Below are 13,853 nucleotides of genomic sequence, written 5' to 3'. Positions count from 1 at the left end.
CATGTAGAGGTCCCTCTGAAGCTCTGACTGAAATACACTAAACTATTTACTATTAAACTCTCGTTCCATCCATTTGCATGGTAGATTGGTGATTGTTGACACAATCAAGCAACTCACTCTTTCCATGTTTGATGCCTAGTCCATCCTCTGTCTGTCCTTGATCCTTTCTTTATCCGTCCGTGAACATGGTACATATCAAACAAACATTTGTGAAACCTCCATCAGCTCCATGCTGCTAAGTACCTTGTTCTGTCCCCTTCATGCCTTTCCTTGAATCTGAGGCAGTCAGGTAGAGTTCAGGTTTAAACCCCTGCCACAGCTGAGCTTGATTCAATCAAGAGAGGACTAACAGCTGGTACAATTCCTTCAAAATAAATGATTTCCTGTCACCACATTAAACACCATGAATATACACATACGTACTGTACAAAATAAAAGTATGAACTGTGGGTCCGTTACATTATTACTTTACCCATCAACGAGTAGTGTAAGGTATTACTCTGCCAAAACAGTAATATTATACCTATTTACTTTGTAAAAATAGCACATATTACTCAGGATTTGTTGGCTACTGTTTGAAAACATTTTATTTAAAAGGTAAAGACAGATTGCTGCTTTATTTTATCGTCTTTTAGGCTGATTGGTGACTCTTCTTCTTCAGACTACTGCGGGGATCCGCGGTAGTCTGTGTGGGGGTCTGCGGGTACACCGGGGGCCGGGCCCTCGCGGAGGTCGGCGCGGGGGGCCTGCGGTAGTCTGCGTGGGGGTCCACGGGTACAGTGACTTGACTGAGACTCAAATGTGTTACTGTTACCCATTAAATCAGCGGGTGTGCTCTCATGCAGGTCTACGCACTGTTTAGCTGCGCTGCACTGTTATGCTCAAATTAGTTAGCCTAAAGAATTCTGAAGCATCATGGTGGCGGGTTCCAGTTTCATCAACGTAGTGTTGGATCGTTTGACTTCATGGCCGTTCAGCTAGCATCCCATTGGCCGCGTCATTACCCGTTCGTATCAGCAGCAGCACTCGCTGTCTTTGACTTTAGTTTCATAAAAGTAGTGTCGGATGGTTTGACTTCATGACGTTGAGCTAGCATCCCATGGCTGAGAGGTCGGCAAGAGGCAAAAAGTGGCTGGTTGCCGAGAGACGAGGCAGCCAATACGGCAGCCAATGAAAATGATAGTTTTCTAGTACGGGCACTACGGCTGCAGCAATGAGAGATAGCTTGCTAGTCCAGAAAGGAAAAACGATCGTTCATAAACCAGCTCCGCTATGCTCCACACAGCAGCTGGTAAAAATGCAATCCATTAATATTGCCCAACACAGATGGTCAAGTAGGCTGTACAGTAGTCACACAATTTTCACACACCATATGACTATGAGGGATGGAGCTCGTTCATCTTTTGAGTGGTGCAACCACTCCCTTACGGAGCTATGTGTGTGGCTGCCTGGTTGCCTGGGTGGGTCTGAGCACGAAAACAGCATGGTTGTTTTTCACCACTTGTGCACAACCTAACACACACACAAACACACACGCACATATTTAACTGTATATATGATGATTTCGGCTGTGCCAGTACAGTACAGTGACAGTACAGTACAGTAGAGGGTACAGTAGATGGACCCCCACACGGTAACTCTGTCATTTCTCAACCATTTCGGACGTGGGGCAGCTGGCCGGAACCGGGCCGGGACCCTGGTCATGTTCCTGTGGGGACCCCTACACAGAGTTTCACCTTATTGATCAGGCTTATCGAGCCGGGTTCTTATCGAGCCCACTATCGAGCATTTTCTATTATTTTGTGGAAAGACGGGAGACAACAAAAACTAAATTCTGAACAGAACCAGGGTGTGTGTGTGTGTGTGTGTGTGTGTGTGTGTGTGTGTGTGTGTGTGTGTGTGTGTGTGTGTGTGTGTGTGTGTGTGTGTGTGTGTGTGTGTGTGTGTGTGTGTGTGTGTGTGTGTGTGTTGTTTAACTTCATAGTTGCCTCAACCCCCCCCCCTCCCCCCCCACCCACCCACCCACACAAACACGCAGCCAGACACAAATTACTCAAATTACTGGTATTTATTTTTCCAGATTGTGTAGATTCAAATAACCTAGTGGGCAACGAGTATGAATGCAGCACTTTCCATCCTTGCCTCTCATTCTCCAGGCCCGGAGACCCATATGGACTTCTAGTAGTACTGCCTGCTCAGAGCAGAGCACACAGCGCCCAAGAACTTCTGCCAGGCTGCCTGCATTTCAGGTGTGAAAGTTTGGATGCCCAGCTTGCCGGCAACGACGATGGAGAGGACGTCACAAAACAGCTGTGGGGCATAGAAAAACATGGTTACTGTAGATATGTATGAGCCTTTATGCCGTGGAGAAGAAAGGGAAGTTGGCACAACAGCGATTGTGCAGACTTCCCTTTCTAATTCACTGAATCAAACTTTTGTCCAGCACCAGTGAGGGAGTCAGGGACTGGATGTGCGCAACCCTCTTGTTTTAAACTAGTTACCTTTATGCAGTATTCACACTAAATGCATGCGTACATTTGTACACCTGCTTTTCATCATTACTGTAAGTCATGGCACGGTGGTGGAGAAGTGAGTGTGGCATTGTATAAACATGAACACATACATATACTGCATGCATCCCCTCCAATTTTCACCACCTCTAAGTACATATTCATCATGTAGCCAAAATGTCAGAGACAATGGCTGAGAAAACAGTGAAAAAGAAGTGTAAGTAAGTTGTAATAAAAAATAGATAAACTATTATTTGGTAACAAAAAAGGGAGTCAAAGAAATGGTTTGTGCCCTAAAAATTGACGCCACAGCCTTTGTTCAGAGCTTTATACATGTGTCTATGCATTTCATTGTTGAGTTTGAAGGTGCAAGTTCATATAAGCATAACATTATAATTACCCTGAAGTTGTCGGGATCGACGTGCAGCACCTCGGAATGCAGAGTACTCAACTCCTTATAAGTTTCCTTGAGGTTATCTAAGTTCTGCAGAGCTCTGTCCAGACCGTGCACAATCTTGATACCGTGGGCTGCGATCTTTGGGTTCTCGATTATGTCCTGGGCAGTGTACAAGTTACCAAAGGCGCCAAAGTACCGCAGGCACCAGGGGTACACGATCAGACACCTGGGGAAAACGATTTCAGAAATTGCAGATTAGGTTTAAAATTTAAATTATGTTGAAGGGAATGGTCATAAAACATGTTAAAAGACGTAACAGCTGATAATGATCTGATATTGATGGAGAAGAAGTCTACCTGGACAGAGCATCAGGTCCAACTTCTTCATAGTTCAGAGTGGTGAAGATGTATTGAATCAGGCTGCGTTCTTTATCTGACCACATGTCCTTGTCCCCCATGGTTGCTTTGTGGTGATTTCCTTCAGTCTCAGAAGAAATGTAGACCTGCTGCACAGTAACTATGGCCCTTCTGCTCTTTATATACCTGAAATGTCCCCTGTCCAAAACGAGACGACTGCTTGTGATAGGTTGGAGATGAGCTTTCCGATATGTCTTTTTCTAGTAGCTTCTAGAAGCTTTTGGAAGTTCTATTTTGGTCTACATCGTGACACTCCTGTGGTCTGTTTATCTTTGGCTGGCTGGAAGAGATAATGTTATTTCCAGGTCAAGTTTTATCACACCCATATTGGCTGTTTTGTTTTTGTTTTGTTTTGTTTTTCTCTATATGGTTGTATCTTGAATTATTTGACTCAACTTTCAAATTAACGTATCCAATTATTGAATATGTCGTTGGAGCACTGAAAACTACGGCCTTATTGCCTTTCTTCAGGCCTATAGTCAAAACTGAAAAGCAGATGTATTGTTTCTTTTTTTTCTCACTTATACATTAATTAAGTAAAAGCTATTAGTCAATGATGAACTAATCATTAGGAAATAATTGATATACATTTGAATGTGAGAGGGCATGCTTTTTCTCTCTTGGATATCTTACATTGTATTGGCTAATCAGACAACTTATACATGTCGCACTATACAGTAGGTGGCATATATCTCTCAAGTAAATTGTATTGGTAAACACATTTAACCCATTAACAGTTTTATGAAAAACGTACATTTAGTACATTTATGTCTTCTGTGTGTCCGCCTCAATGCATTTCCAATGGGAGTCACATGGTTTCATGACACAACCTTGTTGCATGGCTGTCTTCTGCCCTCCCCCCATGCAACAAGGTTGTGTCAAACCATGTGACTCCCATTGGAAATGCATTGAGGCGGCCATGACACACAGAAGATACAGGACACAAGTGTGTCTTGCGTGTGAGTGAGGCCTTAAAGGCAAGTGCTTACCACTTAAAGGCATGCTAACTTTTCCCTGTGTGTATAGCAAAACAATGAATAACATTTTTTTACCCATCATTTCTCTCTATAGCAGTAGTGGAGTAGTGTGGTGGTGTGGTGTGGTGTGGTGGTGTTTACCTGCAGAAACACATTGTCATCTCTCACTGTATTTTGTTTGTTTTGGCAGCACAAAAGAACGTCCCGGTCGAGTGAAAACACCAAAATACAGCGAGAGGGAGTGGTCTTTCCGCAGGTAAACGCCACCACACTACTTCTAAAAAAACATTTACATTGGTTTGTAATGTAAACACAACGTGCACAGTTACATGCTATGCCTTCAAGCCTGTGTTACACAGCGAAAATCCTTGCTAGTTTCGCTGCACTGGTGCACGACAGAGTGAGTACAGCACTGGTTCCCAAACACTGGGTCGGGACCCATTTGTGGGTCGCGGACACATTTTTATGGGTCCCACATTTTCAAAAAACATTAAAAAAAAAGCAAAAAAAAAATATATATATATAATATACAGTAGCCTATAATAGGCATAATAGGCCTATGTATCAAATAGACCAGTCACCTTCATATCAGCACTCTCAGGTGGAAATCCTTTATCTCCACATTACTCATTTATTTCGTTTTTCTATTGCTCACCCATTGAACTAGTGTAGCACTTGCCCTAGCCTCGACAACCTTACAGGCGTATGCATAGGCTCAACTTATGTAACTAGCATTTTATGTAGACATAGCACATATACTAGTGTATACGCAACGCATAGTTTCATTGTATAGATATTCCACTGTTAGGTTCTTGGCTTACGTATGTTTCATGATGACTGTTTTTATGTATTTGATGTATTACCATGTTTTTGTTCTTGCTTACTGTAAATCGATCTGGATGAAGAGCATGTGCTAAATGCCTAAATTGTAACAAGGTTTCTGTCTGACAGCGACGACATGCAATTCCTGTTATCCATGATGCGACATTTGACAAGCATTTCAGTATTGGAGCCAATCAGTTCTGTTTATTCAGCGGAACCACTGAAATAATAATTTCTTTAGCAGTGCAAAAAGGTAACTTATGAACTATTATTGCAGAAGTTGTGTATTATAATTGCTCACATTCAGCTAAATGCTGTTTAAATCCTTTAGTATTGTTGTGGAAAAAGATAAGTGAACTTTATTGAGAGACATTAGGTAAGAAAGAATACACAATGTCAGAGAAAGCAGTTTGTCTCATCTTCACGCAGACAGAGGGGAAACCAGGTTAATTGTGCTGTATGGAAGACGTGAGAGGTCTGTGTGTATGTCACTTGTTTCCTTTGTGTGGAGAAAAACACCTTGGAGCTGGTATGATGTGTCATTAAAGCGCTTCATTAGTATTTTGGTGGCATACAATGTTTATGTGGCTGACAAATGGTCCCCAATCAAAGAGGGCCTCGCTTGTATTTATATCAACATGTTTCCACCGCAGATTAAAATAATTGACTACTGTAACATACAAGGGACTGAATTTTATGGTAAGAAATAAAGTTTAGGTGAATTCCAAGTTATAGATCATCACAGTTTATTTATTTATTTTTTCGTTTTATTTAATAGGGAAGAATTTAATTTTACTTAAGCAAGCCACAAGAAGTAGTGCTTTATTGTGGTTATTAGGCATTGGCACGGCCTTCACCCTGCACAGGTGTGCCAATCACGCATGGCCTCAATTGTTTTATTGCTTTTGCTTTCATCCAAAGTAGCTCCCCATTGTTTTCCATTGCTATAGGCAACTTAACGCCAGCAGGACTGGTCCACAACGTATCACGGAGTGATACTTTTATCAGTGATTTACCCGTTGGTTGGGGCTTGGCACGGCTCCAATTTCCAAATGCTTCTCGGCCAATCACAATGCACGGTTGGAACTAGCTGTTGTATAAATCATCCCAATGTCACTTCTGTAGGCAGATGGTATTACTAGAGAGAATAACATCTTATGCTAAGCAGAGGGTCAGTTGACTCACTAATCCATAATTAATCTCTGTAATTTCCACGGGCGATGAATAGTCACATTTTTGCGTATAGGCAGAAATGGCACCGAATTGTCTGTTCAGACTGATTCAGACGGCTATTGTGTTGATTGCTTGAAAAGCAGCAATGCATGGCAATCGCGCATAACAGCCCATGTGTGCTATTTATATCCACGGACACATTCCCACATGAATGAATGATTCACGCCTTTTTGCATTATTTATTGTCATCGAGAGACATGTTTTGGCTGGCTTCCCACGGTCTGGTCATGCTGGCTTTTGAAGCACCCACCTGTGTGTACTGTGCGCGTGTGCGTGCGTGTGTGTGTGTGTGTGTGTGTGTGTGTGTGTGTGTGTGTGTGTGTGTGTGTGTGTGTGTGTGTGTGTGTGTGTGTGTGTGTGTGTGTGTGTGTGTGTGTGTGTGTGTGTGTGTGTGTGTGTGTGTGTGTGTGTGTGTGTGTGGGGCATGTGAGCGTGCGGTGTGTGTGTGTGTGTGTGTGTGCTTACAGTATACAGTATACAGTATGCTTACAGTATACCTTGCACGTATTGGACCGACTACCGTCAGGGCTGTCATCTGAGAAGCAGGCGGCAGGGATGATTCATTCATAAAGGGGGCACATTTAATTATTCCCCAATCAGGTCATGTCAATGCCCAGGGGGAGAGAGACCTAGATATGGTGTCAGTCGCAGATCACATCTGAGCCACATCACAAAACCACTGCTCTCCATTCACATGAATGGCATTTCACTCTTCAAAGAGAATTCTCTACTCACCTGACTCGCATCAATACATCCTTAATAAACCTGTTTACGAGAGGAAGCAGACGGACACTTGGTATTCCTCGCAGGCATCGCCAAAGACACTAAGCAGTAAGCACGTGTGATCTCTGCTACTTATTAAGTCCACTGCCATTATCACATGCTCTCATGTCAGTTGTCAAGGTTACTGAAAGCAAACGCGAGTGTTAACAAACCGATCTCTCGTCAGGCCACCAACATGGACCTGTATTTTAACCACTCGAACCTTAGTACCCCTGTTCTGGGCATGTCTATGTAGGCAAACATTCTGGGAAAATTGGCGAGCAGTCAGTGAAAATAGCCGATCTACAAGCTCACAATGCATTGTGATGCAACGCACTGGGAGCTTGTAGATCGCCTATTTTCGTCAATGAGATTTGGCTAATAACGTTTAAGTGGTTAACGGCCAAGCTACACCAGACTTTTCTCGCGCGTTTACCCTAAACGCGCGGCTCGCGCGTGCATTTTTTTAAATGCGCGGGAGAAAACGCGCGAGAAAAGCCTGGTGTAGCTTGGCAGTAAGGCTATGTATCGTAACAATCCTCTTGGAGTGCTTGTTCTTTTTTGTGAGCGGCACGGTTGTATGACAAAGTAGAACTTTGCCCCTTGGGTCTTTGCCATGCACATTAGTAGAGATGGTGGCAGCGTTATGTCTGCCGATGCAGCTCCGCGTTCTACAGTACCTCATACATGCTAAGTGTTGCGTTTAAAGGGCCTATTGATGTGAAAAGTTCAAGGTTGTCACTCAGTCTTCTTAAAAGCACATACAGTACAGACTTATAGTTGAAGAGCCGACACCATCTCACCCCCTTGCATGCCAACTATTACTTCTCATCAAAGTGAACTTGACGAAGCATACAGTAGCGTTTCTGACATGCATGTCAGGAAAAAGCGAATCACCTGAAAATAGATTTGTATATTTTAAAGGTAATTGTACGACTCCAATTCAGGCATTCATTCCAGCACAACTCATGCAAGCCCCTTGACTTTAGATGTGGTGGAATATTGATTTGATTGAAGTTTTGCATGTGGGTGAGTGACGGTCGATGGTATTTATCCTGGGACATGAAATCGATGGAAATGCAGAGCTTATGGGCACTGGTGCTGGGTTCATATTCCACACTGGCAGTGATTATGTCCTGCTGTTTTGACGTCATGCTGTTTGTACTGTAGGTATGTGTGTGTCTATACAGTACATTGTGTGAGTGTGTGTGTGTGTGTGCGTGTGCGTGTGCGTGTGCGTGTGCGTGTGTGTGTGTGTGTGTGTGTGTGTGTGTGTGCACATGTATACTGTATATGTGTATGTGTGCGTATACTGCATGTATATGTGTCCGTGTGTGTCCGTGTATGTCCGTGCGTGCGACGTGCGTGCGTGTGATAGTTTACAACATGGCCATACATTATACCTGCATTACACACTCCGCTGGAGGTCATCCCTCCTAGTGTAAAGGTGAGCTCAAATATCGGTTTGTCAGAAATGCAATTGAAGAAATCTCAAAATAGATCCATTGTATGAGAACTAATGGCTTGTCCACAAGCCCCTGCAGTGTGTGTGAAGGCCATTAACTGAGATCGGGAGGCTCCTTTCCACCCGGCCGGGCAAACGGTGGTGGGCCAGTGATGAACGACCAGTGGACAGTAGCAAAGGACAATGCATGGGCCAAAAGGTCAAAGGACACACACCAGTGGTCCAGAATTTATACACAGTGAAATTCTGGGTGTTCATCCATAGCTCGGAGCGTGTACAAAATAATGCTCAGCTCCACCTGCCTGTCATTTCTCTGTAATGCAATTATTTATATTTTTAGTTGAATTAATGGCATGTTTTATTGTTTGTATTGGCATTGTCTTAAAGCTGCAATCTGGGACTTCTTTGAAATGAATACAACATTATTATGACCAATCTTTATAGTAGAGCAGTGGTTCCCAAAGTGGGGTCCGGGGACCCCTAGGGGTCCTTGAGAGAGTTCCAGGGGGTCCCCAGCTAAATGATAGTTTGGAACCAAATGGACCTTTATGGGTCTGTAACTAAGTGATTTTACAATATAAATTGGGGGTCCCAGAGATAGAAATGCCATTAAATGGGGGGGTCTGTAGCCTGTTGCATATCAAACTGAGGGTCGTTGAAATTAATGAATGAATTATTTAGTATGTTGACAGAATATACTGAGCAGTGGGTGGAGTTGGTCTCACTACTGTTCCATCCAGAGATTACTTGGTGTGGGGTACAGTAGGTCGTACAGACACCTACTGTACACGTTGACAGGTAGTACTGCCTCAAGCTTATAAGCACATTATCTCCCTAGGCCAAGTGGGGATTGCCTTTTGGATTGAGCAGTAGAAATGTGGTCTCTCGTGCAGGAGCCTTGGGTTCCAATCCCAAGTAGGACATAAAGGTTGCAGCTTTACAGGAGCACTTCACCCATTTTCATCCATGTATTCATATGATGGGTCCTCACTAATGCTTATTATAAGATGGCCAGCGCCATCTCTGTCTACTCAGTCTGTGTCTCATTGGTATAGGCTGTGGAATATTCTGAAACCTGCATGCCATGGACATCATCAACGAGGATTCAAAGCTAACAGAAACTGCAGCACTGGGCATCAACCCAGCAGGGCAAAAGTGAAAGAAGACAAAGCCAAATATTGAAACAATGGCTGCTGAAGAACTGCATGGTAAAAAGCATGAAGTCTTAAAGTCTTAAAAAAGAAAAACGAAAAAAAGTTTGAAATCTTGTTTGAAGTTACCAAACCAGCCTACCGATGATGTCACCTGGTAGACACTAGACACGTGTCTGGACTGTGAGGAGTCAGGACTATATTTCTTTCCCTCATTAACTTTTTATTGAGTTTTTTTCACATTAAATATAAATTTCAAGCAGTACAAAATCAACGTAATTGAACGCCTGTACAGCCCACCCTTCTCCCTTTACCCACCATTCATCATCCCATTACTAACCAAACCCTTACTCCTTCCACCATCCTATTAACACAACACATCCATTACTAACCAAACCCTTACTCCTTCCACCATCCTCTTAACACAACACATCCATTACTAACCAAACCCTTACTCCTTCCACCATCCTGTTAACACAACACATCCATTACTAACCAAACCCTTACTCCTTCCACCATCCTGTTAACACAACACATCCATTACTAACCAAACCCTTACTCCTTCCACCATCCTGTTAACACAACACATCCATTACTAACCAAACCCTTACTCCTTCCACCATCCTATTAACACAACACATCCATTGCAACATGAAGTCAGAAGATCTGCTCTAACCCTAAACCTGATTTGATACTACGTTTGTCCATAGTGAAACTGTGCCTTATAGAGCATTGTTAATTCTCGCTGGAGACAGTTCCAGATAAGCAATGTCCAAAAAGCTCCTTAGCCAGGAGGTTTCCAGCATTGGACTATTTTTTTCTTTATTCATTTTTTTTCAACGAATACAACATGAAGAAAAGGAAAAAGAAAAACCACATAAACACAAAAAGAAAAAGGTCGACATTGCGTATCAAGATTTGCATATTACATCATAATCCTAGCCATTTTCCGTTGTTCCTCATTCCCCCACACCCTTAGTCTTTATGTTCGGTCTTAGAGTCCATTTTGTCCTCCATTTGTTCTTCCTGCAGTCTCAAACGGTGTGTCAATTTCTCCATTATAAAACATAATAGATAGATATCGGTTAATTGGTAGATGAGTGGTGCATTTTCCACATGTGTCCAATCTTTTTCTGTAATTTCTATGTTAAGTTCTGCTTCCCATTCAGCATTGGACTACTATCTTTTTGGCTGCTATAAATCCTGCCAGGGAAACTTTGGGTGAAATTTCAGTAAGGGTCAATGACTTACTTTTAATACTGGTCTTCTACAGAAAATACATTTTGATGGCCACAGGGTGATGAATTATAAATACAGAAGTCTCACCTTGTCAGAAAATAAACGCATTTTCTTTTAACTAACTGTTGGTATATAATGTGCCAGTGTGCCCTCGGGTCACATCGGAAATGCAGTCACAGGGTAAATTCACCACGTCACAATATGGACCCCATGGCCGTAAAGCAGTGTTAATGCACTCTCCAAGGAACATCGTTCACTTTACATGTCCCATTGAGTGGTGCTGCTTGACCGCAGGCGGGGGCTACCGTATCGGTCTCGCTTCACAGATGATGGGAAAGGCCATTAGGGTGACCAATGTGCATGTTAACCTTTAGGGGTCACTAGCCGCGCCGTTGCACGGTGTCACCCGACCAAGACCATCTCCCTGAGCCAGAGAGGGTTCATTAAGCCCTGTAGCTGTGCATCCCAAGCCGTGGTTTTTCATTCAGCGATGGTCGAAGCTGCATTCTGGATATATTTTTCTTTTCTTTTTTTACCACTTGGAACCCTAGCTTCCTTTCCTTATTCATGGGCATGTCAAAATATGCGAATGCTCTGCAAAAAATACCTGATGTCAGAGGTGCCGCATGTTAACTCATAAACCACCAACGTGGAAAAAAACTCAAAAATAAAAGATGCAAGACTGGCTCAAATGCAATTTCTCATATTTTATTGAGAGCGCTATAATACGGTGCTGCATGTTGTCTTTAACCCTTGATGGTCCCTGTTGGTTTGAACTGTACTGAGCAGCAGCACCCACAAATAGATCCTCCATTTCTCATCGCATGTATTTTTGATGCACAGCTCAATGTCTAAGAGCAATGATGCTTCTGACTCATATTGTCCTTTGTAATATAATCTCACTCCTGCACACGCAAACACTCGTACGTGCGCACTCCTGTGTACTCCAAATGCAATATTCTTTTCTCCCAACAAGAGGCTTTGATGTGAAATTGACACTTTAGTGAACGTCTTGTCAGGAATGTCATGTCACATTGCCAGGCAACTGCGGATGCTTTGACGTGGTGGTGAGGAGGAGGAAGAGGAGGAGGAGGAGGGTGGGAGTGTGTGAGGAAGGGCCAGTGAAGGTTTGGTCAGTGGGTTACTACTACGGTGGGAAATTGGGTGGATGGTATTAGTAATCATCATGGCGGTGTGCGTGATGGAGGTAGCTGTTTGGCTCGGCCCCAGGCAGGCAGCCGAGTAAAATTAAAACCCGGGAAATCGGATTACGGATTCCCCTGAGGGGGGAGGTGGAATGCCTGGCAGCCAGCTGATGAGTGCTCATCTACTCTTAGCTGTATTCTGCTTGTCAAGCCCCCACTGCTGGCTGGGAGGCCAATTTGTTAACAATTACTCCTCGTTAGTGCGGCTTCCTGTTTGTGAAGGCGGGGGGGGGGGGGGGGGGGGGGGGGGGGGTTCTGGCTGAGGGTCTATTGTCTTGTCATTAACACAGTCTCAGAGAATAAAGACATGATGCTGGTCGATCCATTTTCTATAAAGTCTGGATGTAATGTGTTGATTGCTAGTTTGCTGCATTGACCGTTGATTGTCAGTCGACTACAGTTTCAAATTACGTGGTTTGTTGTTGTTATCTTCATAAGCTGTCTCACATTTCAGTCAGTCTGCGTCAGTTCGCATTAAACTCACCTTTTACACCAAAACAAAACCAACTCTGATCCAGTCAATGTCGTGCAATGTGTACACAGATTTTGACGTGGTTTGATCAAACACACTGCAGTCTTCTGATGAGCAGCGATCAGCTGGAATGTTGACTCTGCCTTATCTCTGCGTTGTGTCTGTGGAATTTGAAACTATGCCACCCTCTGCTTCCCATGCCGATCATGTCTCGGTGACCTTTGCAATGTTTAGTTTTTCTTTTTTTTTATTGTCTATTTAATTGTCTATTGTAAATAAAATGTTGCGTGTAAACGCACCCGAAGCAAACAAACAAACCACAGGCAAATTGGCTTCTGATGCAGGATGCATGGCCAGGTTTAACAGCCTCCTCACGCAGCTCTCGGGGATGCGGTGGCTGTGGGTCGCTGTGCTGTGGGGCTCCGTCTCTGTCGGGCTCCTCGGAGGTGCCGCTCACACACAAAGGAGCGCATTGTGTTTCTGTGCTCCACAGCCTTGCTCCACAGCTCTCTCTTGGTTTCTCACTCGCTCACTCTATCTCTCCTTTCTCTCCTCCCTCCTCACTAGTCCCCGCCCTCCCCCTGGCCCCACCTCCCTCATGAATAATCCCACCTGTCTTCCTTGTTATTCATGAGGTGTTGTCAGCGTAGTCATGTGCGGCGGCCAGACTGAGAGAGAGAGAGGGAGAAAGGGGGGAGTGTCTCAGTGAGCGGGAGTCACAACTCTGGCATGTGTCTGCGTGTGTATGGTGCTGCTGTGAGATACAGAGTGAGAGAGGGAAAGAGAGAGAGAGGGGAGCAACTGGATGCACCGGCTGATGCTGAAACAGCTACTCTCATCACCACTGCCTCCCGTTGAAGCTGATCCCGCACGGCTCACATCAGAAGGTTTCATCTGTCAGACAGACCACGGTTGGAGCCTGGCGTGTCTCAGGCTGGGAGAGTGCGTACGTACGAGTGTGTGTGTGGTTGTGCTCTGTCGGGTTATGAAGGCTGTGTGAGTGAGCGTGCGTGGGAGAGGAGAGATGCCTGCCACGGACTGATGAGAAGAACCAGCGCTCCTCTGGTCTGGTCTGGAGGGTGACCCCCCCCTGTGTCCGTGCCACCGCTCGGGGAGAATTGGAACGGCTGTGGTGTGTTTCCACGACGACTATAATGGGCTGCAATCTGTGCACTTTACAGAAGAGAGAGGAACACTACAAGCT

At 44.2% G+C, this 13,853-nt stretch overlaps 1 protein-coding gene across 2 annotated transcripts in view; it reads left to right on the top strand.

Moving 5' to 3' along the window:
- The window catches only part of LOC306922824 (PDZ domain-containing RING finger protein 4), a 167,228-nt gene that overhangs the window by 74,127 nt on the left and 79,248 nt on the right, over nt 1-13,853 (top strand). For both annotated transcript variants that reach the window (XR_013789969.1, XM_079500669.1), the window contains exon 3: nt 4,491-4,556. Coding sequence is in view for 1 of the 2 variants with exons in the window: in XM_079500669.1 (XP_079356795.1) it covers nt 4,491-4,556 (66 nt within the window). In the remaining variant the exon portion in view is untranslated. The remainder of the gene's footprint in view (nt 1-4,490; nt 4,557-13,853) is intronic.

The sequence above is a fragment of the Electrona antarctica genome (genome assembly GCF_951216825.1).
Source record: "Electrona antarctica genome assembly, chromosome: 5".
Lineage (NCBI taxonomy): Eukaryota > Metazoa > Chordata > Actinopteri > Myctophiformes > Myctophidae > Electrona > Electrona antarctica.
Note: the sequence above shows the minus strand (reverse complement) of the source record. Positions and strands in the feature narration are given on the sequence as shown.